The following is a 26,756-nucleotide window of genomic DNA, read 5'->3' as shown; positions in this document are numbered from 1 at the left end:
GATCAATTCGATTAATAAATAATACTAAAAATGAATAGCAATACTATTAAACGTGCATGTAGCGGACAACAAATTATTTAAATCTAATAATCTTATTCAAACCTTTAGCTATAATTTATAAACGCAAGATTAATCAGAAGTGTTTAAGAAAGTTTATATTATAAATAATAAATAGAAGATTAATCTAAAAGAATAACAACCGTTAGATGGTAGAATATTGTCATATTTTAGGGTTGCTTAAACAAACCAAAAAATATAAAATTCATACTAAACTCAAATTAAAATGGATTAATGCTGTATTTTAAACCATTTTTAATTAACTAAAAATTTTGATTTTAAATCCTACTTTTAACAAAAAAGGGTAATACTATAGCCCTTAAGCAAACGAAAAGGCTTTAACCCAAATAGTTTTCCAGAAATCTCTAGAATTATGAAACTAAGCCAATCAAAATGTTATACTGTGATGTATCAACTATTTTGGTGTTACTTTTATTGTGGGTTGCTTGTCAACCCCCTCATACCATCTTCAACCTCTTACCATCTTTCGCAGAAATCTGTCACAGTTCCAAATTAGTATTTTACACCTTGTTGGGCATATTAATCGTATAATGAATATAATCTAATTTCAGTAGGAAGGTCAGTTTTAAATTTAGAGTTTAACAACGGCTGAAGTTCATTTTGTCCGTGAATGCGCCTTTAGTTATAAGCAATCAGTTTCTAATCTGTGATCCTGATCCCTCTATCCCCTTCAATTTTCATCCCACATACGTATGGGACTCACTCACTGAAATTGTTGGACGAATTTCCGTGGATGCTGCCAGCAATTCGAATAGATTGACATTTTGTGGAGGCATATGTACTGAGTACTTGAACTTTATCAGCTTGTTGTCAACAATCATAGCAGATTCTATGCAAGGAACTCATTAGTGACTAATGGTAGGACTTTATATGCAAGGAATTTATCTGTGATTGACAATCAGCTATATTTTAGGAATTCTTCAGTGATTGATGGAGCTTGTCAGCAATTGTTACGCATGAAAGTGATGGTGATCTACATTCTGGCTGGGGCTCACAATACACTCCAGCTGCATTCCCATTCCTTAATAACCAAGTTTCCATCTTAGTGTGGCATCCATCTGAACGATGATAATTGTGTTTAATTGTGTTTGCTCACCCAGATTTCCTGATGCTTACTCTTTTTCGTTAAAGCTAACCTACAATCCATCCGCAGAATCAACCTGTAGAGTTCATTCAAAGAACTGATACTGTCCCTGCAGAAGATAAGACCCTGGTTTCCTACAAGAGAGTTTTTAAAACTCAGGAGCTCCTTTAAAACGAGAGGAGAGGGAATTGTTTTCATCTACAACCTAAACTGAAATATGTTGCTTGATCGAAATATATAGCACTAATCAAGAAACCTCTTTTGAAAAAGCAATGTCTCGACCTCAAGTTTGCACCAGCGATGAAATATACGTGCTGACCATCTGTGCCACCATCCCTTACAGTTAGTTATCGTGCAATTGCATTTTCATGCTCTTCAGATGGTCTGCATAAATGATCACATAGCTTTTTTCGAAGCATCTTTACTTGTTTGTGAAAGCTTCTATTCTATCACACATTTTTTTGTTTATTCGACTAATTTTTCTAGATATATTTCATGTAAAAAGCTGTCACACAAACAAATTCTTATTATTACTCCAAGTCTGAGCATTTATTTAGAGCGATCAGCTCCCATCCATTTTCATGCTCTCCACAGTCTCTACGATCTAGAACCATGCTCCACGGATGAAGTCGAGAACCTCTGGAAAACAAAAGCAATGAAGAAGAAATCAAGACCAAGAAAGTTTATAGCTGGCTTTACCTCGATCATCGTCGTCGTTGTAGTAGCGGCGGCGCTCCTGATCGTCATCGTCATCGCCTCGCTGCTGCTGCTGCTGCTGGCAGTGCTGGAGGAGGTCGGCTCCAATGTCGCGAGGGCGGCAACCTTTGCTCTCCACGTACTGGCGCGCCACACTGCAGCACTGGGGCGAGGGACTGTCGCGCGAGCACTGCTGCAGCTGCCCGCGCAGTTGGCGGCACTCCCGCTCGCGGCGGCGGTCGCGAGGGGAATCGTTCCAGTCGCGCATGGCCGCCGCGGCCACCACCATGAGCACCAAGACAGCAGCCACGAACTTGATCGACGCCATTTGGAGGAGTTAGAGAATCGAAACCAAAGAGAAAACAACAGAGCGAATGAGATGAAACTCGTGAGCTTGATGGAGAGCTGGAGCGAGCGCGGTGAATTTATAGAGGGTTAACCGGAAGTCTGCATGGTAAAGTTCTTGGCCACATAGCTTGCATGCGGACTAGAGTTACTGCAAAGTAAATAATCACAGGAAAGAAAAAGAGAAAAGTATTTGAGAGGAAACAATGACAATTCTGGCGTTAATGGATAAAGTCAAGCACAAAGTTTCTCCTTTCTACCATAACGAGTTCTTTCTTCCAATGGAACCTTGAGAGCCTAGAAGAGAGACTCCATGATCTCCGACTGGACTGTGATGAGAGCCGGCTCTTTGGAGCGAGCATCTCTCGCGGGATAAACCACCTCTTGTATTTGCTGCTGCTGCTGCTGCCTGGGCTGCAAGCTCTCCACGTCCTTGAGCTGATCGAGCTGATGAACAACGTAAGACATCCGAGGCCTCATGGACGCGACGTGCTGCGTGCAGCTGTAGATGAGATCCACGAGCATCTGGATGTGTGCGGGGGCGGGAATCGACGTGAGCGACGGATCAATGATCTCCTGCAGCTGCTGCGACTGAACCAGTGGCGTCGCCCACTCGAAGATGGTCTGCCAGTCCACCACGTCCACTGGCATGGCCGGCTTGCGGCCGCTGATGAGCTCCAGCATGAGCACGCCGAAGCTGTAGACGTCGCTCTTGGTGGTGAGCTCGTTGCGGTAGACGAACTCCGGGGCAAGGTAGCCGTGCGTCCCTGCCACCACCGTGCGCTCGTAGGCGGCCTCCCACGGCACGACGCTGGCCAGGCCCACTCCCATGACGCGGCCGTGGAACTTGTCGTCGAGGAGAATGCTGCTCGCCTTGATGTCCCTGTGGATGACATGAGGCTTCACTTGGTCGTGCAAGTATCTGCCAGAGCGAAGTCCTTAGTGCCACACGGGAGAAAAAGGAATGAAGTAACGCAAGCATATCAGTGAAACCAGCCGGAGTTTTCTAGATGCCAAGCATGGCACGCTCAGCGGTTTGTACTGAAAAAAGAAATGAACAAAGATCAATCACCGAATCGGAAAAACAGTCAAACCAGATGCTACAATACTCAAGTAAACCAAAGAATGAAGGATCCTACATTGAATCGTCAAAGAACGGATGCATATGATGAAATACTATCCTACATGCAACGCTTGAATCGTAAAAAGAACGAAGAAAACGAGAAACTAACCAGGTTACTACTTACGCTATGCCTTGAGCAGCGGTGACCGCAATTTGCATCCTCGTTCTCCAGTCCAGCGTTCCTCTCCTGACGGGGTCGTGCAGCCAGAGGTCGAGCGGCCCATTCGCGATGTACTCGTAGGCTATGTATCGCTCGCCGTGATCGTAGCAGCATCCAATGACCGCCACCAGACTTGGATGCCGCAGCCGCGCTATCCGGTTCATCTCCGCTAGAAACTCTTTCCGGCTTTGGAAGCTCGATCGTTCCAGCTTCTTAACAGCCACCAAAACGCCATCGGAGAGAATCCCCTTGAAAGTGCTACCCCGGAGCCTGTTCTCCATCCCAAAATTGTTGGTGGCGATCCTAAGCTCGTCCAGAGTAAATAGTCTGAGCGAGGAGAGCGGCACCATGGAAGACGACGGCGCTCTTCTCGATCTCCTCCTCCTCCTCTTCCTTCTATAGACTAGAAGCCAGATGACAATCGCTAATGCCGTGACAAGTATCAAACAGCTTACGGCTATAAGTACGATGAGGTACGCTTTGCGGTTTGTAGCTCGTATACATTCGCCCTCTAAAGCCAAGTCAAGAGAAAAAAGCTTAGAGACAAGGAATCGATACAAACTTGCCGAGTTACCTTTCGTAGCAAGAACACAGACGAATCTATGCCTGTCTCCACAGTTCTCACGTACAAGCCCGTGCATGCTTGACACAGACAAGCAGTATTCTCCCAAGTTAACGCAACCCGAGCTGGAGCAATTGCTGGAAGCGAAGGAAAAATTCCAGCGTACGTGACAGTCACTCCACCTCCACAAAACTCCCCGGCTGGTGTTGGATATCACAGCCCCGACCCAGCACGGATCAAAGACACCGGTACAGTGGCTTTTGACAAACGCGACCTCGGCATCTGAAGTTATAGAGGCCAGATGACCACTCCTGTTCCGGCAACTCGTCTCGGATTCCTCCCAAGTGCTGCTCGCGTTGACGAGCATAAAGCATCGATCAGCCGGTCCTCGTAGCCATCCATCCGGACAAGTTGCTACAAACGCTAACAAACAAGAGGAGAGCTTTCAGTAGAGTGTGACTCGAAACTCAAAACAAAAGAGCTGATGTTACTCACAGTTTTGCTTCTCCTCGAGAAGAGAAAGCCTGCCTTGTCCACTGCTACTGCGCTGGTGTCGTCTCTGTCCCGCGGCAGAGACTATAATGCCGAAGGCAATGAAGAGCAAAACGATGCCCGCCCCGGCAGACACCACCAATGAGAGAAATATCCTCCTCCATCTTGTTCCTCTTTGCACTTCGTCCATGATTCTCGGGTCGCCATGATGGTGCTTTACGCACCAAGCTCCATCGCCACCACCATCCCGCTCTACTTGATCTTCGTCATTACCAGCAGCTTCTAGCAGTAGAGCCAGACCTCCCAGCATAGCCGAGAGAGATCCCAGGAGAGTGTAGTAACGTCGCCGCAGATCTTGCCTCTTTGGAGAAGATGGTAATAGCAGCAGCAGCAGCAGTAAAACTTGGTGGCCTTGCCATTCGTCCACAAAGGCCGCTACTCAATCCCATTGAATCTCGCGGTAGTACTGCAGCAAGGAACTAACAGCGGGAATAGCTCTGGCTACATTCATAAAGCAAGCCCCCAAGAGAAAGAAAAAAGGAGAAAAAAGAAGAGGAAAGAATCCTGTGAGCACCTGCCCTGCCTTATATTCTACCAGATGCCTCCAGCGCAAGCAAGCCCTATCTCCCTGTTCTTAATTCTTTTTCCCACCACTGTCCGGTACCTGGAGGACGATTTACCAATCTAGCCCGGGCCCTTGTGAATCTAGAGAGCGAGAATCAATGCCCGCAACCACAGCTCTCGGCGTCGCGATTCGCGAATGGGAAGATTACCTTGAGAAATGCGGAGAAACACGAAGATTATCTGGCGCCGCTACTGCGAATCGTGGAACTGGCATCTGCTGAGGCGGAAGAATCGTTTGCTGCTGCCGCCGCTGCTAGATTCCTCGCATTTGGCACCGAATCAGCTGAAACACGCGACTAAAAACAAGCGCACAGATCTGATAAACCCTAAACCTTAGACACATTCCCGCCCGGGAATCGCGCATTCCGTTGCGGAAATCCCTGCCCGTTTTTACCCCCGGGTAAGGTATAAAAAGGTAAAACGCTACCTCATTGGAGGGTTCCATCCATCCATCCATCCAGCCATTGATCCGAGCTCTAGCTCGTTTTAAAAGTTGACAACTTGATGTGGTAATAATTCCAGCCTTGGCCATTCAATGCCACGCTTCGAGGGCCGTGCGGAGCGCATTCATGGAGCCTGTCTTTCACTCTCAGGTTTTTCCGTGTTGTTTTTGTTGCTTCTTTGATGCGATGCAAGCGATGGATGGAGGAAGGATTTCGATTGATCTCCTCCAAATTAATCGCCCATCGTGATTCGTGGCGTGAAAATCCTTTGCTTCGTTGTTTGCTTCTCCGTGAAATAAGTTTTTTTGCTCGTGTATCAGCCAACCAGCCACAAACAATTATCCTCCTCCAAATCAAAACTTTGCGTTCCTCAAACTTCTCTCGTCACAGCACAAATCGTGATTGTACAAGAATGTATTCCCTTTATTCCCTCCTCGCGACGTCTAGATTTCTGCAGTGGGCGATCGTGAGAAGAATGAATTTTAAACTATATGACCTCGGCCGGACCTTTCGATGTGGTGCAGGATTAAAAGCCTTGGTCCCGGTGGAATCTTCACGTCCCTGAGTGCACTGAAAGGCATATAAGAGATATGAGCACAGAAACAAGAAATAATAGGCAGAGTAGCGACGGACCTGTCCGTGAGCAAGGGAAGAGTTTCATCGGTAAGATAGCCCTTCTTAAAGTTCTTCTCGTACTTTTCCAGTCCAAGTACTCGTAGCATGTTCTTGGATCGCAGGTATTGAATGTCATCTCCCGGAGGTTGGTAAAACTTTTGCGTCACCTGGAAAGAGGAACGGATGACAAACTCCCAATCGGCAGAATTTACAGACCTTGAACATCGCTGCTTGAATAAGGCCGAAAGATAAGCCAGTAGTGACAGCAGACGCCACTGGATTCTCGCCTCCAATGCCGCTCGCGATCGAAAGGCACGCACCAGATCCAAATCCCGCCACCATACTGCCAGGAGAACAGGGAAACATTCGTATCAAGCTTATACAAAGAATCATCTAAAAGCTTACCTGGTTTGAGCATCCTCAACACCACCACGCAAGCGTTTCATGACGCAAGTCAGCCCAGAATTCACTCCAGACATGACGGCAAAATTCCGAGCTTGAGCCCAAGGTCCGCCAGCAAAAGCCTGAAAATTCTCTCGAAAAGTTTCCCTTCGAAATTCGCTACAAGATTGCATACCATCATCTGTGGATTCGTCTGCGGCAGCTGGTTGCCCATCGGTGGAGCGCCGGCGGCAGCATCCGCGGTCAATCGCCCCATGAGCCCCCCAATCGCACCGCCCTGCGCGGCGCCACCGGCTGTGACGATTGCCACCTCCACGGGCGCAGATTGCTGCCTCAACCATTGCTTGAATCCCGCGTCCAGCTTCCCCAGGCGCTCCTGGACTGCCTCCATAGCCTCAAAAGAACCCTAAAAATGCAAGGAGATGAAAAAGAATATCCTCTGCCTTAAACCCTCAAAATGGGACAATCCCCGCCGTCTGTTTCAAATGGAGGTAGAATATGCCGATACGCCCACAACGCAATTCTGGGATATCCCCAATTGCTCGAGTGTACTCTACTAAACGAACCAAAGCCTATAAAAGAGATCTGGGAGCTAAACCTAAAATGGAGATGTCCATGGGAGAGATGGCTATGGCGAAGATCCATTTCCAAATGGACAGGTTTGCGGTGTATTGTTCCAGGAGGATGAAGAGCACGGGCCACAAGATCAGCGGCTATGATGTAAGTAACCCGAAAACCCAACGGCTGCGATTTGCTTGCATGTGTGTCTCCCATAACCCGTGAAACGCTGCCACCTCACAATCCAATGTATAGCGATGACGAGATCCTGGTCGTCCGATCGCGCCCGTGCCACCGTTGGATTTGATTGCCCCAACGGCCAAGGTTTATAATGGATGTTCTTCAGTTTTGTTATTCATCAATGGGAGAAACAGGGAGAGGCTGACATGCCGGGCTCGGGAATCTAGGGTTCTTCAGGTATTTCGCGGGCGCAGGACATGGCGGCCGCTATGGCGTCGCTGGGATCGGCGCTGCCGGCGTCGTCGTCCTTCACGGCGTCGGAGATTTCTTCCGCGAGATCAGTCAAGCCGCGGCCTCGATCTGTGTCATTCGCAATGCGGCACACTGGCAGTTCTAGTTGTGCCGCTCCCGGGGCCTTCTCCTTGTCGTGGTGCCAGACAATGCGGGATTCCACCGGCTGCGAGTCTCTTTCCAGGAGCAAAATGTGGAACTGCCCGTGGCAAATTTCTACTTGCGATGGGAGATTGCGGACCAGAGCGGCTGGCTCAGAAGGTTTCAAGGTTCCCTGATTGCGACTACGTGTTTTCTTCCGGGAATCTAGAGTTCTAGAGTAGAGCACTGGGATGAATTATGCATCCATGGGGATTGGGATATAGGTGAAGGATCAAATCTTCGCGTTTTTCACGTAGTTTTTTTGCTGTGATACAGGTTAAAACTGTACCAACGAAGCCAATTGAGGGGCAGAAAACTGGAACGAGTGGATTAAGAAAGAAGGTAAAGCATGTCGTAAAGTTTTTGTTGCTTACTCCGTTGGATCAGGTGAAAGTTTTTATGGAACAAAATTACCTCTCAAATTGGATACAGGTATTTGCATTTTGCTTACAGAGCTTTTACATTGACATATATTCCTTTTAAAGTCGCTCTTCAACTCCCTTTCATCCTCGGACGTGAAAGGAGCGACTCTTGTGCTTGGAGGTGATGGCCGTTATTTCAACAAGCCAGCAGCTCAGGTAGCTATACTGCATGTCAAATAAATCATAAGCTCTGAAAGCTTGTTATGTTTCCAGATAATTATGAAGATCGCAGCGGGAAATGGAGTAAAAAAAGTTTTTGTCGCAAGGTAATTTACGTCGTATCTCTTTGTTTGTAACTTGATGTGGAGCTTGCAGGGATGGAATTATGTCTACTCCCGCCGTTTCTGCTGTCATACGGAAACGAAAAGTAAGGCTTCTAGTATGTGCTTGAAGTGATTCTGATTTTCAGTGTTTCAGGCAAATGGAGGATTCATCATGAGCGCGAGCCACAACCCTGGCGGTCCCAAGAACGACTGGGGTATTAAGGTTTTTTGCTCATTAATTTCTCTGATACGATCATTGGGCTTCTGCTAACTCGCATTTTTCGTTCAGTTCAATTATAGCAGCGGTCAGCCTGCACCTGAGGTCATAACGGACAAGATTTATGGAAACACCCAATCTGTATGATTGTTGTTTATTTTTGCTTACATGCATTCATATCATCCTTGCAGATTAAAGAAATCAAAATGGCGGATATTCCTGATGTAAATTTGTCAAAACTTGGGACTTATAAATTTGGCAGCTTCACTGTAGAAGTCATCGATCCTGTTTCTGACTATCTCGAGCTGCTAAAGGCAAGAACAAACTGCCCAAACTAGATTTGAAACTTCTCGCTTTTGTCTGTGCAGAGCGTATTCGATTTTCCACTTCTCAAAAGTCTCTTGTCACGCTCCGATTTCAGGTCCGTCTCTCCTCTGCCAGCATCTCCTTTGTTGAATTTTATGAGGTGCAGTTTCAAATTTGACGCTATGCATGCTGTAACTGGAGCGTATGCTGAACCAATTTTCGTGGACGTCTTAGGAGCTAAAAAGGTATGTCTAGGAATGCAACTGACAGTCATGTTTTCTTTGGATTCCGCAGGGTTCTGTAAATAACGGTGTTCCTAAGGAGGACTTTGGAGGCGGCCATCCTGATCCTAATCTTACGTAAGCACTTAGTTCACAATGAAGCTGCTTATTCGCCATGCTTTCAGTTATGCCGAGGAACTGGTTGAACTAATGTTTAGTCCGGATGCACCAGACTTTGGTGCTGCAAGTGATGGTAAAGCAGAGTTAAAACTTTATTGCGAGCGGATTTTTTGAATTCATAAAGCATGCAGGTGATGGAGACCGGAACATGATCCTAGGCAACAATTTCTTTGTCACTCCTTCGGACTCTGTTGCCATGATTGCAGCCAATGCTCAGCCATGCATTCCATACTTCAAGAAGGGAATAAAGGTTTGCTGATTTTTGGTAACTTTAGAGAGTACTTATTCTCATCATTTCTACTTCTACAGGGGCTGGCACGTTCAATGCCAACAAGCGCAGCGTTGGACAGAGTTGCACAGAAGCTTAAAGTTCCATTCTTTGAGGTACGGGACGCTACCGACTTTATGAGCGATGGCTCACACAGCAAAATTGTTGAAGGTTCCAACTGGCTGGAAGTTTTTTGGCAATCTCATGGACGCGGGAAAACTGTCGATTTGCGGAGAGGAAAGTTTTGGAACGGGATCTGATCATATTCGTGAAAAGGATGGAATCTGGTAGGCTTCTGTCATTTCGCAAATGATGTAACCAGTAGTTACATCTTGCACGGTTTTTAAACCAGGGCAATTCTGGCATGGCTATCCATATTGGCTCACAGAAACAAAGGAAAAAAGGTCGGTGACAAGCTTGTGACAGTTGAGGATGTTGCCAGGGAATACTGGGCGAATTATGGACGCAACTTCTTTTCAAGATATGATTACGAGGTTATCCTTGAATTCTCAACGTCGAGATCATCAATTGTCTCATGCTCGTTTATAGGAATGCGATGCTGCTTCGGCCAACAAAATGATTGATCATCTTCGAAGTCTTATTGCAAAGAGCAAGAAAGGAGATAAATATGGTATTCCGATGTGGCTTCGAAGACACCTCTCAAACCCTTAACGCTTCTTGCAGGCAAATATTCTCTTGCTCTTGCGGACGACTTCAAATACGTTGATCCGGTGAGTGCTACAACTGATTCATTTTTTATTTATGTTTATTTTCTGCTCACACGATCTGCCTGCCTGCTGACACTTTTGAAATGACAGATCGACGGGAGCGTATCTTCCAAGCAAGGAATCCGCTTCATTTTCAGCGACGGCTCGCGATTTATTTTCCGTTTATCAGTAAGTGTCAGCCTCGCTTTCCTTCTCATTAAAAAAACCACGCTCGTTTTCCTGTAGGGAACCGGGTCGGCAGGCGCAACAATACGCCTCTACGTGGAACAGTATGAGACGGACAAGTCAAAGCACGATCTCGATGCCCAGGAGGCGCTGAGACCCCTGATAGGTAACGTGCTGGTCGCTTTGCTTGATCTCAAATCTTTGTCAATGTTTTTTGTTTTTCTCAGAGATCGCGTTGAAGGTCTCGAAGTTGAAAGATTTCACTGGCCGGGACAAGCCAACGGTCATCACATGAGGAAAGGATGGCGTTCTCGCCTCGTCCTCGATTAGAGGTGTGGTTTTGGGTTTCAAAGTCATCTTTAGCATACAGACGAATGATTTCGTTCGCAGATCCGAATCAGCCGCAACACTGCACTTAGCCGACGCATCGTTGAGAACTCCGAGGTTTATCACACAATCTCGCGAGACATTGTACCAGTTCACCACTTCTTTTCTCGCAGCCGTGACTGGAGACCAATGGTGGCAAGCCACCGCATTGTACCTCCGAGTAAAATAAGCAAACGTTTTTTTTGCGTTTAAGTTAACATCACCGAGATCTGGGGCAACGAAGTTGCGATGTTGCCTCGCTAATAAGCTCCCTTTCATCGATCCGTGAGCTCTCTCGAGTGGCAAGCTTTAAAAAAGCATAAGAACAGGACAGCGATCCAAGGATCATCCGAGGAAAGATAGCAATGGAAGTGGTCCGAGTTCCTTGAACTCTTCTGGAAATAACGGCTGACAAGCTCTAGAACAAGCGGCACAAAACAAATCTATGACGAAGCGGAATGAAAGTTCCTACGAGTTAGTTTTATACGAGTACGAGTAGTATACTATACTCGCCGCTAGCCACCAGCGGACAGGATCGTATGAGATTTGGCCCGTGCTTTCTTTCGCCTGGGATTTAAACAAAAGAGAGCGTTGGATGGTTCTCTCGCGCTTTGGTGGCTTGCATGTGGCGTGGAATGGAAACGCACCCCTTGTGCGTACCATGTATGTGTGTGTGATATCATCACACAAAATGCACAGATCAAAGTGAGAGAGACATTGATTTTATTAGAAAAAAGATTCCTTTATGGAAGCTAGCGCAATGTAAAACCATAACAAATATTATAATATATCAGTGCGAAGGAAACAAACAACGCTAGCTATGATCGAGAGATGGGAATGAATGGTTTTATATCTTGACAACCTTGGCCAGGGAATGATGACGGGTTCTCTTTGGCAATTGCGCTTTGGGCGCTTTGGCTTTGTTTTGTCTTTGGAGGCCAGGCGTATGAATGCCCCGTATAAAATACGGCTCACCGCCAATGGGACCTCCACACGTAACGCGGCATGCGATGCAGGGACAAAACGAAACAGGAGACACGATCGCTGGGTTGACAAAAGGATTAGTTAAAAATTATTTGATTAGTGAGCTAAGCTGATGGAAACAACAGCGTCGGCAGGCCACATGAACACAACGTCACGCGGCCGTATGGGCCGAAATGCTGGTACGGAAGAGGTGGGTTGTGACCCACTTGACGGAATCGTTGGACGGAATATTTGTTCTCCTCTCTACCTCTCCGACGGCTATGGATATAAAAGGAGGCCTCCGGCCCCGTTCTGTTGGTCCATCGCAATCTTGCAACTTGCAAAAAAGTAGTGCTCTACGGTTCTTCGCTCCTCTCCGACACCTTGTTTGATTGGTTTGCTCGGCGAATTATTTCGCTTGGCTCCCCATTTTCTGTGATTTTGAGCGGGGCGAGGTTAGATTTGATTTGGGAAGTGCAGTGATCCATCCATTAGCTCGCTATATATACTTGTAGCTCACAAGCAATTCGATCGTCGATCGAGATCATGGGTCAGTGCCTCAACAAGCCGGGCCATGCCGTGAGGCGACTGGGCGAGCCGCGCTCGTCGAGCGGCGGCGGTGGCTTGAAATGCGGCCGACTCTACTCGCTCTTGAAGGAGCAAAGGTCGAGGTTCTACATCTTCCGCCGCTGCATCGTCATGCTCGTCAAATCCTGAAGCTGGAGCTCGATCGATTCATCCACCAGAAGCTGGAATTTTTTCTTTGCTACTTTTTCTTTTGTACAAATTGTGCTTTGTGAGGGAGGAGCGGCACAGAGATCACTGCGAAAAGAAGCAAGAACAAATCCATCGCTGAGAAGGAAGTGAGATTTTTCCGACCGCATCGCTTGCTTTTCCCGGGTCCGTCCGCCAAAAAATGTACAGTCCCTTTTGAGTCAATTGATCAATCAATGAGTTCCAATCCATAGAAAATCTGTTTTGTCACTCGTTCGTTCTTATCCGGATTTTTCCGCTAATCCAAACCGGATTGGATCTTTCGAAAAGACGCGATTTTTTCTTCTCTCGATGTTTTCGGCATCGTGAGGATTCATGAGAGCGGCGTCTCTCCGATCAATTCCAGCAGCTCCACCGCCATCGCATTCCGCCCTCGTCTTCCTTCTCAGCTCGTGCGGCGCCGGGGATCTGCCCAAGCTCCGGAGCATCCACGCCCAAATCCTCCACAGCGATTTCTCCCGCGACAAGCTCCTCAACGATCATCTCCTCCGCCTCTACGGCAAATGCGGCTGCCTGGACGAGGCATGCAGGGTCTTCGATGGCATCGCCCACAAGGACGTCTACACGTGGACGGCCATGATTGGCGCTTACGCCCAGGCAGGCAGCATCGACGGTGCAAAATGCCTCTTCGACCAAATGCCCGAGAGGAACGCCGTGACATGGAACGCGATGATCACAGCATATGCCAAAGCAGGGCATATGGAAGAAGCAAAGAATCTCTTCAATCGAATGCCACACTGGACGTTGATCTCGTGGAACATTATGTTGGTTGCTTACGCCACTGATCATGATCTAAAAGGTGTACTTGATGTGCTCGATTCCATGCAGGAGAGAAACGTATTTACGTGGAACACGGTGATCACCGCATTTGCTCAAGAAGGGCAATTGGAGGCCGCAAAGTCGATATTCCAATCCATGCCGGATTGGAATCTTGCTACCTGGACGACAATGCTGCAGGCCTATGCCCAAATGGGGCACCTCTCCGACGCTTGGGTGGTGTTCCGGTCCATGCCAGAGCATGACGTGATAAGCTGGATCGCAATTCTCCTTGCGAACTACCAAAACAGCGACCTCGCGAGCACGATAGCTGTGTTTGATTCCATGCCGGACTGGAGTGCTGCTTCGTGCACGGTGATGCTCCAGGCCCTTTCTGACCGTGGCCACATCACTGCAGCAAGGGACGTCTACGATTCGATTACGGACAAGAATGTGGTGGCGGGGACGGCCATGATCACCGCGTATTCCCAGGCGGGAATGCCCACCCACGCCCAGGAGGTTTTCGATTTCATGGAAGAGAAAAACGTGCTGACGTGGAGCTCGCTCATGTCTGCATATGCCCAGGCCAGGCAGATGCCTCAGGCGGAGAATCTCTTTGAGCATATGCCAGAGCGGAACCTGGTGTCGTGGTCAACGATGATATCCGGGTTCGCGGAGAATGGCAACTTGGAGAATGCAAGATGCTGTTTTGATTCCATGCCGGAGCACACGCAGGCAGCGTGGAACGCAATGGCGGCAGCATATACCATTTGCGGGCATCTGGAAGACGCCAGGGAAGCGTTCGACGACATGCCCGATCGAGACCAAATCTCCTACACGGCCATGGTCCAATCTTACGCGCAAAACGGAAACATAGGCGAAGGGATATCGCTCGTCTACGCAATGCCGCACAGAGACGCCAAGACCTGGAATGCGCTAATGGCAGCACTTGCCCAGAAGGGGTATCTGAATCGCGCGCGTCGGGTGTTCGACGCCATGCCAGAATCCAACGGAGTCTCGTGGAGCGCCATAGTCTCCTGCTACGCGCAGACGGGCCGCGGGGAGTCAGGTGTCCGGATGTTTGCGGCAATGGCGGCAGAGGGATTCCCCGCAGACCAGGTGGCTTGCCTGAGCGGGCTCGTCGCTCAAACCCACATCGGCCGCGTCCCGCAGTGCTGCGCCTTCTTCCGCTCCATGCAACAGGACTTCGGGGTGGCGCCGCTGGCGGAGCACTTCCTGTGCGTGGTGGACTTGCTGGGAAAGGCCGGGCATCTGGAGCGAGCGGAGGAGCTGGTGGAGACCATGCCCTACGAACCGCACGCCAAGACGTGGGGCGCGCTGCTGGGCGCTTGCCGGCTCCATGCAGACGTCGGGCGGGCCAGCGGCGCGGCCAGGAATCTCTTCGCCGTGGACACTCGAGATTCCGGATCTCACGTGTTGGTGTCCAACATGTGTGCTTATCCGTGAAATCCGATAATATAAAATGTGCGATTTTATTTAGATTACCCATAGGTATATTCACGGAATCTTTCGGCCTTTATAAAGTAGAGCTGCGGAAAAAGGATCTCTAGTTTTTTGCAAGGATCTCTCCCTTTTCGTCTTCCCAGAGCACTGCAAGAAGCTGAGAGGAGGAGGAACTGCAAGGCTGGGGTCACGTGCTGCTCCTTCTCCTCCTACGCATGTAGTGTGACAGCAGATCTCTATGCGCTACTGGGTGTGAGCTCTGGTGCTGATGCCTTGGAGCATCTACCGCATCGCACCGATGTCTTGCCTGGCCGGTGACTGCGAGCAATGCTCGTGTGTCCAGGAGGCATACCAGCTGCTGTTACCCGGCTATTTGGGAGGCAAAGACGAGAACTTCATTTAGCAACTCAGTTGTCGTAGAATGATTTCTCTTCTTTTTTGTTGTTAGATATTTAAAACCACATGGTCATTATCATGTTTTATTGCACACATTAACTCTAAAGGATATAATAAGTCATAAATATGATTAGATTTTTTTAATTTTGTACACAAATATTACATAAATGTCATAGGTGACTACTTGCTGCTCACTTGTTCACCTGTAGAACTAGTGACTGTGCAAGAGATCTAGATTCGTCAACTTTGAAGAATAACTTGCACTGAATTGGATTAGAAATCTATTGCAAAAATCTTGTCTCTACTTGCTTTGCAAAAATTTTGCTTTTTTAGCTCCTTGATTGCCACAATATCTATCTTGGTCATTGTGGCTATAGATCTTTCATAAGGACCTACACATTCACAAGAAAAGAAAGCACAGTCACATGATGCATCTGGAATTACTCTACTTCGCAAAAACGTCTAGAACATAGAGTAGTCTCGGTTTTGGGGTACAAGGTTTAGCACCTTTGGGTGAATGTATGATACAGCACAAAATAATACCTCATAACTAAATTCTTTTGAACCAGTTTTTACAAATGTGAAAGTTATACAACTTTTTGAAATATGGTTGGCAAGGTTTAATATAAATTTACAGTAGTTCAAATCCTACCAAGCTCAGCTAGGTTAGGCAATTCCCCATACTGCCATGCTCTAGGTGCAGATCTCAGCATTAGCATCATATAAATATGCTAGAACAATGAAAAGAAAAAGTTGCCTCTTAGCATAGACATATTGCTCAGCATGATCCTTTGAAAGGAGTTCCTTATCCTTTGCAAATTTGAGGGGTGATTGATCCAAAGTGGTGACATTCCTGGCATCCATGAAGGAGCCAATTGCATTTAAATGAAGAACTTGGGCTAGAAGAATTCAAGAATCATAATGTTGTAAAAATAAAACACAAGCAACTGCCAACCATTGACATCTCTACTCACTAGCTATCAACTACCATCAATACATGATGTGTATGTATTTCTATTTTCCTAGCTTTGTACTTCGAAATTTTTAAACTAACTGGGATGATCTAACACAATGAAAGAGCTGTCAAGCACATGCAAAAAAAAGATGATCTTGTGTGCTCAACAACTCTTGGTGTAAAATTGAATCTCATGCCAAATATGATCCTAGGGTCATAAGGTACTGCTTGAGGATCTTGTAAAAGGAACAAAATACAAGATCATCAATACCAAAGAATCAACTTGAGTTGGAAGCAAGAGCAATGTAATGTTTGGAAGAGCTAAAGGCATCAATAGGCAAGTGCTCATAATTTAGAATTGAGGATTCTAGCATTTGGATTTTCAATAAGCAATATAGGGAAATTTATACAAATGCTGTAGAAAGGGTGGAACAAACTCTTCCGGAATACAAGTTTTGCAAGCTGTGGTATACTTAGAAAGGAAAAGTTCAAGTGCAAATATTATGGTCGAGTTGGATAAAACAAGTGCATTATACAAAAAGGAGTTTGCAAGTTTTGTGTAGGAGAAGTGGTTGTGGTTATCTAGGTGGATCATTTAAGTGGATGAGTCATGAAGAGCTCTCCATTGAGCTTGTACAAATCAAGCACAAAATTTAACATGCAAAGTCTTTAAAATTGAAAAAATTAATATACATTGCAGACAATCATAAACTAGAGGAATGGCTAGAGATATAATTAAGACTTCCATATAAGTAATAAATAGAGACTCTAGACTCTTTCAAAGATGAGTTTGCACACAAGTAAAATAGCACAACCTAGCCTCCAGGAAAGCAACATTGAATGGTTGTAAATGAATATTAATCTCTATTTCTATATAATTGTATTCCATTTATTTTTTAATTACATTTGAATCAGCTAAATGAGATCAATGCTAGATTGAGCTTTGGATATAACACTCACATAAATCAAATTTACAGCCTAGTATTTATCAAAATAATATTATATATTTATTATTATTATTATTTTTAACATTAGTGGTAAATTAGCTTCTAAAAGATGTTCATTTGGAAATAAATAGATTTGAAGAAACCAAAATTCATTTAAAGAAGACTATAAAATTTATAATATATACATAGAGTTTCTAAAAATAAAGACTTCATGAAGGATTTGTTAATGCATTGCTTAAGTTTTAAATTTGTAGCTATGCATATAATCTAAATCTAAAATAAATTTCTTGCTATGAGGTCTAAGTGTACAACTATAATGCCATATGTTAATATTAGTGTAGTGGGATTTTGGTAGTTATCAGATTGATTTCAATTTGAACCACTCACTCTAGGGTCTTTAGGCTAATTAATACAGCTACCAATAGCTAAAGTGAGAACCCCAACAATATCAATCTTTTACAATCGTGGCAGTAAATAAAGAATTAATATGTAACTTTTAATACCTGTAATCACATTTGCGATAGATAGGTCTTATATACTCACATTAGTGGAGTTGAGGGGTAACTTTGATTATCCCCAAGGAATGTTTAGATTTGGGATTCTAATTTAAATCTAGCCTTTGCATTGTTTAGATCTCCCTTTTCATATAACTTTTCTCACCTTCTTCTCTTTCGCTCTTTCCTCTTAATGGCAAAGTAATAACCTCCTCCCCCTTTAACTCTAGAGTAGCAATTAGTGCAATTACTTGATGCTATGCAATTGTGCTAGAATAACATGTTCATTAGAAATATGAGAAGAGAGATAAAAAGGAAGAGAAGCTTGAAAAAGAACATTAATATTTGATTGAATACTGATGTATCATTTTGATTGAGGTTATTTGTTGTCTCTTTAGTATATATATGTCACAGGGGTGCAAAGTTCTATTAGTGTTCCACCATATAAACTCCTATATGGTTATAATCCAATTCTACCAATAGAGTAAAGTTTACCTTTACAATTACCATGAGCTTCCGATGCTAAATCTTGGGATTAGTATTTGATTAGCATTCTTCCACTTGTCCAAGTAAATTTTGCCAAACACTTAGGCCACATACAAGTGGGATAACAATGGCACTACAACTCCCATTATCATCCATCAAAGGAGTATAAAATAGATGACTTCATGTTAGTTTATTTTCCCAATTTTACGATATGTAGTTTATCTAAAGGGCTCCTTGCTTAGTGGAAAGGGCTGTATCAAGTGTTGCGACAAGTGGGACCACAAGTTTATGAGGTTCAACATGATGTTCAGCAAGTTGATCTTTCAGAAATTGTGCATGTGCAGCGGTTAAAACACTTCGTACAAAAGGATTAGGAATAATTGGCATCACATATAGATCCATTAATGCCTCCTTCTGATGTTCCTCTAGATCCCAGCCCATCCACGAAAGAACCTTAACAATCTTCCATCATTTTAAGAAGAAGGGATGATGTGAGGTCCAAGTGTACAACTACAATATCATATACTAATATTAGCATAGTGGGATTTTAGTAGCCCTTGGATTTGTTTTAATTTATAAGTTAGGGTTTTTGGGCTTATTGATATACACATTTCTGTATACCATTTCCATGTTCCATACACTCATATTACAAGTTTAAATTTATTTTAAATATATGTATATATGTATATATATGTATGTGTATGTGTATATATATGATGTCCATAAAGCTTGCAAGAAATTTAATTTTTATACTTATAACAAAAGTAATAATTCCAATTATAAAGAAATAAATTCTTAAATAATTTTGTTATTTAGAATGTCTTGAGAATTGTATTAAGTAAATTTTTAAAGTTGTGAGTGCATAGAGACTGCTAGTACTTCGTACATAGGGAGTTCACATACTTTACAATGTATTTTGACTTGGCTTTTATGGTTTTTACTTGTGGTTGTTACCTGTGGTTATTACTATGCTAATATTAGTATACGGTATTGTAGCCTTACACTTGATCCTTACAAAGTGTATTTTTTTTTAAAAAATATTTTGAAATTCTCACTTTTGTATTATTTTAATTAATCTATTAAATTAGAATCTGATTTTTTATTTTTCCTGAAATTTTGAGATATTTGATATTAATCAAGAAAATAATTATAGTAAATTATAATAAAAACAAATATAGTTATTATAAAGAAATTTTAGCTTGCTAATTTAAAAGAAGTAAAACATCATAATATTTATGTTTTGCAAAATTTTGTTTTCAAACTTTATGTTTTCAATAAATATCTTTACTAAGCCTTCCACAACATCAAAATAATTACATTCACAATGATGGGATGACCACTTATGGACAGATGGCCCAATTTTTGAGAGATGGGGATTATGGTATGGGTGGTTTTGGATTACTAATAAAAAAAAGGACTATTTTTTATATTAATTTTTAATTATTTTTTAAATTTAAAGTATAATTTCATATTTTATTATTTTAAAAAGAAATAATTATTTTTGAAAAAACTTGAAAATTTATTAGGAAAATAACAGAGCTTTTTTTTATCAATTAATCAAATCACTCACAAAAGATACAATAAAAGATCTTTAAGCTTTCTTACTTCAATTTCTTTAATACTGTTTAGTGGGAGAATAAAATCTTGAAGGAAATAAAAATTATTGCTAGCAAAGTCAAAAATAATGAAAAGAAAACTGGCTTATTAAATAAAAACCCTAAATAAAGTTTTTCCAATATTAATTTTATTAGATGCTCTAAATCTGTGATTGACATAATAACTCCCCAAATTCACAAAGTCAAATGCTTTTAATGTAGTTTGAAAATAGAACATTTCATGGCAATTGGCATGCTCTTTTCATGAAAGCCATGTTAGGAGAAAAACTTTTTATAGAAGTGTAACCTAATGGCTAAACACAGGGTTCTCAAAAAGCATTTCTGATATCTTTTTTTTATGAAAATAAACCAAGTGTTTATTTAATCTACTCACCTAATTTTATACTGATTACTTTCTAACTCAAGTATGTATAAATATTCTTTCTGGGTTGGCCACAAAGGACCCTTACTATGTATAAGTTTTACATACATACACAACCAAAGTTGTAGAATTAACCAATCAATAAAGGAAACTCACTTTTTCCACACTCACTTGCAACTATTCATGTAATAAAATTTGTAACTATATAAATAATCTGGGAAAACATATTCTATATTCATAGTGAAAGTGTCATAAATAAACATAAACTTAACCTAAGAATATTATTTTGAGGATGACAGCGAGGCTCCTGGCGGCGTGCATCCCAGCGGCTCAGCGTGCCCCCATCCCGGGCTGGTCGCGAGGTCTCCAGGATCTCCAAGATCTGCGAGAGAAAGCAGCAGCGATCGCTGACGCCCAGCACAAGCAGCTGGAAGCCTTCTCACAGACGCTGCTACTCGACGAGCCCGGGGGTAAGTTCCTGCAGCTGCCAAGAGTACTCACGGGGCTCTGGCGATACTCAGGAAAGCACGAGCCGCTGGTGTACATGAGGAGCTGCTACGGCAAAATCCTCGACTTGATCTGGGCGCATAGTGAGACGTCAGAGGTAGCTTCCGTGGTTGCACTGGGCACGCCCGGGATCGGCAAGTCCGGCTTTCTCTTCGTTCTGTTGTGGGAGCTCCTTCACAAGCGTTGCTGGAATCTCATCATTCTCAAGTTCAGGGAATCCGACAGGTACTACGCCTTTGACAAGGACGGCAAAGTTTCATCCACTATTGACCCCGTCGTTGCCACGACTTGGGTGCATGCTGAAGAGAAAGGCACGGTGTGGTACCTGGCAGACTGGAAGTTCAATGAAAACCACCGGAGCCTGCCTTGCAAGACCGTTATAACAACCTTGTCAGAGCGCGAGCAGAAGCACCACCGAGACGATGTGATCAGGCTTTTTGTCCCAACTTGGTCTCGCGAGGAAATCCACACGCTCAACGATCGGGTGTTCAAGCATCCAAAGGCCGAGGTAGACGACAGGTTTGACAAGTGGGGAGGCGTCCCGAGGCATGTGCTATCCAAGACTAGCATACATCAGCGGCAAGAGCTTGAGGACGCGATTCACAGCATTGCTTGCACCGTGTGTGATAGGAAGAGGCTCTTTGTGGCCAATGCTGGCTATGCTTCAGATCTTGTCTACCACATAACAGTCAAGGACGATGATGCTTACGCCATCGCCACCAAGAAGCTGGCCACATTGTATGTCACAGACAAGTTGGCGGCGTTTCTTAACATTGACGTTCTGGACAGAGTTCTGAACTATGATCGAGCCACAGCAGATTCCGAGAACGGTGTGTATGCTGAGTTCTTTGACAGGAAGTTCCACCTGCTGCTGCTGCATGGCTGCTACATGCTCTCTGTGATGATGAACAAGAAAGGCCCGTCTGGGCCGGAGGAGCAGGCAAAGTCTTTCATCAAGGCTATGGATCTGATGCTTATTGAGACGGAGTTTCCGAAAGATATAACTCCGGAACAGCTTGATCACACCGTCATCAAGCCAAAGGATCGCGACAACACGGACTGGGACATCATCTGCAGCAGAAGAGTTCTCCAGCTGATGGTATCTGACAAGAGAAGAGACGAGGGGCTCTTCCCGTATGGCCAAAGGCCTGGCTGGACCAAAGCATTTGATTTCCTCCGGAGTGTGTACAAGGACGGCAGCTTGGAGCTTGTGTTTGTGGTTCCACTGGTCAAATTCAGCACGTTCAGCGTCACTGTCCATGGGGAAACTTTGGGCGACGCAAGGCTGAGGATCATGAACGACTATGCAGCCGCTGGAATCGAGGTAAAGAAGGTCAGCTGCTATTTGGGAGGCAGAGAGGAGAACTACAATTTCTCTTCTTTTTCGTAGAACGACATGGTCATTATCAAACATTATTCAGTCACTCTAAAGGATATAATGGTACAGAAAAGTCATAAAAGTGATTAGATTTTTAAAATTTTATACATAAATGTCAAAGGTGACTATTTGCTGTAAACCTGTTCACCTGTAAAATTAGTTGACTGTGTCAGAGATCTAAATTCGTCAACTTTGAAGAACACTGAATTGGAATAGAAATCTATTGAAAAAGTCTATTTCTTTTTTAACTCGATTGCCACAATCTCTATCTTGGTCGTCATGCTATAAATCTTTTATAAGCATTTGTTTTGGTACAAGGTTTAGCACCTTTTGAATAAAGTGATAGAATAAAAGTAACTAGAGTGCTTCAAATTAGTGGAGCACTCTATAATAAGTCTCACATGTAATGAAGCATAGCAGGTGGTTTCAAGTCTTGTAGTGGAGTCACATGGGAGGCAAATAGCCCAAAAGTATTACCATCTGTTTGTGCTTGTAATTTCACTCATTTTTCTTTATGAGAATGTGCTCTTGATATTGTTTTAGTCCTTATGGGATATTGAGGAATGTATATATATATATTAGCATTCCAAAGTACTCATTACATTGATAAAAAAATACAATTGTAGGTCAAATAGTTAAGCACACTTTAATAAATGTTATTAAACACAAAATCCTTGAGGATGAGGTGATGAACGAATCGTTGGTGATCTCGAACGAATCATACCTGAGGAACATCTCTGCCACGGTCCCCATTACTCCCTACTCTTATACTCAAGATTTTAGAGACCTTAGAATCTCCTCTACATATGTTGTAGCTAGCTCTAATCTATATTAGTGCCTTAATTGCCTTTTTGATTATAAGTTTGTGCAAAATATGCATTAGCTATGGCCCCAAAAATGCTCTCTAGGAAGCTATTTCATTGCCCATTGACCAGATTTTAATCTTGTGATTTTTATCTTGTTTAATTCTATTACGAGTTGTGCTGGAAAAAAAAATATAGATGCAACACTAATAAAAAAAATTTAAACCCAAAACATCCCTTCCTCATTGTAGTATACTCAAGGTTGGTTTCAACCCTTCCAAACAGCGATTGGCCGATTAGCCAACTATAGTTATTGACTAGTCGTAAAAGTGTAGAACAATTGATTGGTTCATGCAGACGTCGGGCGGGCCAGCAGTGCAGCCAGGAATCTCTTCGCCATGGGCACTCGAGATTCCGGATCTCACGTGTTGGTGTCCAACATGTGTGCTTATCCATGAAATCTGATAATATAAAATGTGCGATTTTATTTAGATTAACCATAAGTATATTCGTGGAATCTTTCGGCCTTTATAAAGTAGAGCTGCAGAAAAAGGATGTCTAGTTTTTTGCAAGGATCTCTCCCTTTTCGTCTTCCAGAAGCTGAGAGGAGGAGGAACTGCAAGGCTGGGGTCACGCACTGCTCCTCCTCCTACGCATGTGGTGCAACAGCAGATCTCTATGCGCTGCTGGGTGTGAGCTCTGGCGCTGATGCCTCGGAGCATCTACCGCATATGTCTGCCTGGCCGGTGACTGTGAGCAATGCTCGAGGCATACCAGCTGCTATTTGGGAGGCAAAGACGAGAACTTCATCTAGCAACTCAGCATGTTGTAGGATGATTTCTCTTATTTTTCGTTGTTAGATATTTAGAACCACATGGTCATTATCATGTTTTACCGAATTATCATCCGTTGCACCATTCCATTTTTTTGGTTTTGGTTTTCATTCTGGATCTGTTTTCTCTGAAACAAGGAGCAAGTGTTAGTGCTCGAGATGAGAATCAGAGAAAAGAGCGAACTCACATGGCCACAGCAATCAAGCGCTGCTGCTCTAACAGGAGATGGATCTCCAAGGTGTGAAGCCGACTGAGGTGCACACATTAACTCTAAAGGATATAATAAGCCATAAATATGATTAGATTTTTTTAATTTTAATGAAAATCATCTGTACACAAATATTACACAAATGTCAAAGATGACTACTTGCTGCTCACTTGTTCACCTGTAGAACTAGTGACCGTGCAAGAGATCTAGATTCGTCAACTTTGAATGAATTGGAATAGAAATCTATTGCAAAAATCTTGTCTCTACATTGCTTTTTTAGCTCCTTGATTGCCACAATATCTATCTTGGTCATTGTGGCTATAGATCTTTCAAAAACGTCTAGAACATAGAGTAGTCTCGGTTTTTGGGGTACAAGGTTTAGCACCTTTGGGTGAATGTATGATACAGCACAAAATAATACCTCATAACTAAATTCTTTTGAACCAGTTTTTACAAATGTGAAAGTTATACAACTTTTTGAAATATGGTTGGCAAGGTTTAATATAAATTTACAGTAGTTCAAATCCTAACTAGAATGCTTCCAAGCTCAGCTAGGTTAGGCAATTCCCCATACTGCCATGCTCTAGGTGCAGATCTCAGCATTAGCATCATATAAATATGCTAGAACAATGAAAAGAAAAAGTTGCCTCTTAGCATAGACATATTGCTCAGCATGATCCTTTGAAAGGAGTTCCTTATCCTTTGCAAATTTGAGGTGATTGATCCAAAGTGGTGACATTCCTGGCATCCATGAAGGAGCCAATTGCATTTAAATGAAGAACTTGGGCTAGAAGAATTCAAGAATCATAATGTTGTAAAAATAAAACACAAGCAACTGCCAACCATTGACATCTCTACTCACTAGCTATCAACTACCATCAATACATGATGTGTATGTATTTCTATTTTCCTAGCTTTGTACTTCGAAATTTTTAAACTAACTGGGATGATCTAACACAATGAAAGAGCTGTCAAGCACATGCAAAAAAAAGATGATCTTGTGTGCTCAACAACTCTTGGTGTAAAATTGAATCTCATGCCAAATATGATCCTAGGGTCATAAGGTACTGCTTGAGGATCTTGTAAAAGGAACAAAATACAAGATCATCAATACCAAAGAATAAACTTGAGTTGGAAGCAAGAGCAATGTAATGTTTGGAAGAGCTAAAGGCATCAATAGGCAAGTGCTCATAATTTAGAATTGAGGATTCTAGCATTTGGATTTTCAATAAGCAATATAGGGAAATTTATACAAATGCTGTAGAAAGGGTGGAACAAACTCTTCCGGAATACAAGTTTTGCAAGCTGTGGTATGCTTAGAAAGGAAAAGTTCAAGTGCAAATATTGGATAAAACAAGTGCACTATACAAAAAGGACTTTACAAGTTTTGTGTAAGAGAAGTGGTTGTGGTTATCTTGGTGGATCATTTAAGTGGATGAGTCATGAAGAGCTCTCCATTGAGCTTGTACAAATCAAGCACAAAATTTAACATGCAAAGTCTTTAAAATTGAAAAAATTAATATGCATTGTAGACAATCACAAACTAGAGGAATGGCTAGAGATATAGTAGAAATTGCTATACATGAATATAAGTTTCTTATCATATGTTTCATTTTTCTCAATTACACATGTTACTTTTGCAATGAACAATACTTCAGTTGACATGATTTATAATATTGCAAAATTGAAACTTCTATATAAGTAATAAATAGAGACTCTGGACTCTTTTGAAGAGGAGCTTTCACACAAGTAAAATAGCACAATCTAGCCTCTAGGAAAGCAACACTGAATGGTTGTAAATGAATATTAATCTCTATTTCTACATAATTTTATTCCATTTATTTTTTTTATTACATTTGAATCAATGCTAGATTGAGCTTTGGATATAACACTCACAGAAATCAAATTTACAGACTAATATTTATCAAAATAATATTATATATTTAATATTATTTTTTTAAACATTAGTGGTAAATTAGCTTCTAAAAGATGTTCATTTGGAAATAAATGGATTTAAAATCTTGAGAAAAAATCATAAGAAACCAAAATTCATTTAAAAATGGTTATAAAATTTATAATATATACATAGAGTTTCCAAAAAAAAAAGACTTCATGAAGGATTTGTTAATGTAATGCTTAAGTTTTAAATTAGTAGCTATGCATATAATCTAAATCCAAAATAAATTTCTTGCTATGAGGTCCAAGTGTATGGCTATAATGCCATATATTAATATTAGTATAGTGGGATTTTGGTAGCTATTAGATTGGTTTCAATTTGAATCACTCACTTTTGTATATAAACTAGGCTCTTTGGGCTAATTGATACTATATTTTCTTTCTATATTCCATGCACTCACATTAGTGGAGTTGAAGGGTAGTTTTGATTATCCTCAAGGAGTGTTTGGATTTGGGATTTTAATTTAATTTTAACTTTTGCATTGTCTAGATCTCCCTTTTTCTTATAGTTTTTCTCACCTTCTTCTCTTTCGCTCTTTCCTCTTAATGGCAAAATAGCAACTTTCTCCCCCTTTGACTCTGGAGCAGTAATTAGTGGAATTGCTCAATCCTATGCAATAGTGCTAGAATAACATGTTCGTTAAAAATATGAGAAGAGAGAGAAAAAAGAAGAGGAGTTTGAAAAAGAACATTAGTATTTGATTGAATATTGATGTATTATTTTGATTGAGGTTATTTATTGTCTCTTCAGTATATGTATGTTATAGGGGTGCAAGATTTTATTAATGTTTCACCATATAAACTTCTATATGGTTATAATTCAATTTTAACAACAAAGTAAAGTTTACCTTTACAATTACCATAAGCTGCCAATGCTAAGTCTTGGGATTAATATTTAACTAATAGTCTTTCACTTGTCCATGAAAATT

At 42.7% G+C, this 26,756-nt stretch overlaps 5 protein-coding genes across 8 annotated transcripts; 2 read left to right on the top strand and 3 right to left on the bottom strand.

The window, feature by feature from the left end:
* Nucleotides 1-1,653: 1,653 nt before the first annotated feature.
* Nucleotides 1,654-2,247, bottom strand: LOC9652647. Its single transcript, XM_002966393.1, has 2 exons — nucleotides 1,862-2,247; nucleotides 1,654-1,801 (listed from the first exon to the last, which is right to left on the bottom strand). The coding sequence occupies exons 1-2, from the start codon at nucleotides 2,184-2,186 to the stop codon at nucleotides 1,767-1,769; spliced, it is 360 nt and encodes a 119-aa protein (XP_002966439.1). The 5' UTR covers nucleotides 2,187-2,247; the 3' UTR covers nucleotides 1,654-1,766.
* Nucleotides 2,248-2,395: 148 nt separating this feature from the next.
* On the bottom strand, nucleotides 2,396-5,496 carry LOC9652646 (C-type lectin receptor-like tyrosine-protein kinase At1g52310). Of its 2 annotated transcripts, none has more exons than XM_024671358.1 (4): nucleotides 4,544-5,496; nucleotides 4,061-4,471; nucleotides 3,451-3,997; nucleotides 2,396-3,125 (listed from the first exon to the last, which is right to left on the bottom strand). In XM_024671358.1, the coding sequence occupies exons 1-4, from the start codon at nucleotides 4,848-4,850 to the stop codon at nucleotides 2,501-2,503; spliced, it is 1,890 nt and encodes a 629-aa protein (XP_024527126.1). In that variant the 5' UTR covers nucleotides 4,851-5,496; the 3' UTR covers nucleotides 2,396-2,500. The 2 variants fall into 2 exon arrangements, with proteins under 2 accessions (XP_024527126.1, XP_002966438.2); XM_002966392.2 differs by having other exon boundaries at nucleotides 4,061-4,462.
* Nucleotides 5,497-5,805: 309 nt separating this feature from the next.
* On the bottom strand, nucleotides 5,806-7,023 carry LOC9634377. The gene is made up of 6 exons (XM_024671361.1): nucleotides 6,800-7,023; nucleotides 6,628-6,746; nucleotides 6,439-6,565; nucleotides 6,241-6,389; nucleotides 6,115-6,177; nucleotides 5,806-6,058 (listed from the first exon to the last, which is right to left on the bottom strand). The coding sequence occupies exons 1-6, from the start codon at nucleotides 7,013-7,015 to the stop codon at nucleotides 6,031-6,033; spliced, it is 702 nt and encodes a 233-aa protein (XP_024527129.1). The 5' UTR covers nucleotides 7,016-7,023; the 3' UTR covers nucleotides 5,806-6,030.
* Nucleotides 7,024-7,228: 205 nt separating this feature from the next.
* LOC9634376 (phosphoglucomutase, chloroplastic) lies at nucleotides 7,229-11,148 on the top strand. Of its 3 annotated transcripts, none has more exons than XM_024671355.1 (23): nucleotides 7,229-7,344; nucleotides 8,071-8,136; nucleotides 8,182-8,226; nucleotides 8,280-8,372; nucleotides 8,430-8,482; nucleotides 8,532-8,583; nucleotides 8,634-8,702; nucleotides 8,769-8,837; nucleotides 8,888-9,010; nucleotides 9,065-9,117; nucleotides 9,169-9,247; nucleotides 9,297-9,361; nucleotides 9,409-9,476; nucleotides 9,535-9,653; nucleotides 9,713-9,787; nucleotides 9,843-9,958; nucleotides 10,024-10,165; nucleotides 10,221-10,302; nucleotides 10,356-10,402; nucleotides 10,490-10,567; nucleotides 10,625-10,730; nucleotides 10,792-10,896; nucleotides 10,955-11,148. In XM_024671355.1, the coding sequence occupies exons 1-22, from the start codon at nucleotides 7,234-7,236 to the stop codon at nucleotides 10,857-10,859; spliced, it is 1,779 nt and encodes a 592-aa protein (XP_024527123.1). In that variant the 5' UTR covers nucleotides 7,229-7,233; the 3' UTR covers nucleotides 10,860-10,896; nucleotides 10,955-11,148. The 3 variants fall into 3 exon arrangements, with proteins under 3 accessions (XP_024527123.1, XP_024527122.1, XP_024527124.1); XM_024671354.1 differs by lacking the exon at nucleotides 7,229-7,344 and adding an exon at nucleotides 7,542-7,922; XM_024671356.1 differs by lacking the exon at nucleotides 7,229-7,344 and adding an exon at nucleotides 7,767-7,914.
* Nucleotides 11,149-13,366: 2,218 nt separating this feature from the next.
* On the top strand, nucleotides 13,367-15,205 carry LOC112345236 (pentatricopeptide repeat-containing protein At4g02750-like). The gene is made up of 2 exons (XM_024671572.1): nucleotides 13,367-14,874; nucleotides 15,031-15,205. The coding sequence occupies exons 1-2, from the start codon at nucleotides 13,367-13,369 to the stop codon at nucleotides 15,203-15,205; spliced, it is 1,683 nt and encodes a 560-aa protein (XP_024527340.1).
* The last annotated feature ends 11,551 nt before the right edge of the window (nucleotides 15,206-26,756 follow it).

Source organism: Selaginella moellendorffii, unplaced genomic scaffold (genome assembly GCF_000143415.4).
Source record: "Selaginella moellendorffii unplaced genomic scaffold, v1.0 SELMOscaffold_7, whole genome shotgun sequence".
NCBI classification, from domain to species: Eukaryota; Viridiplantae; Streptophyta; class Lycopodiopsida; order Selaginellales; family Selaginellaceae; genus Selaginella; species Selaginella moellendorffii.
The sequence above is the reverse complement of the archived record's forward strand: the minus strand, read 5'-3'. Positions and strand labels throughout refer to the sequence as shown.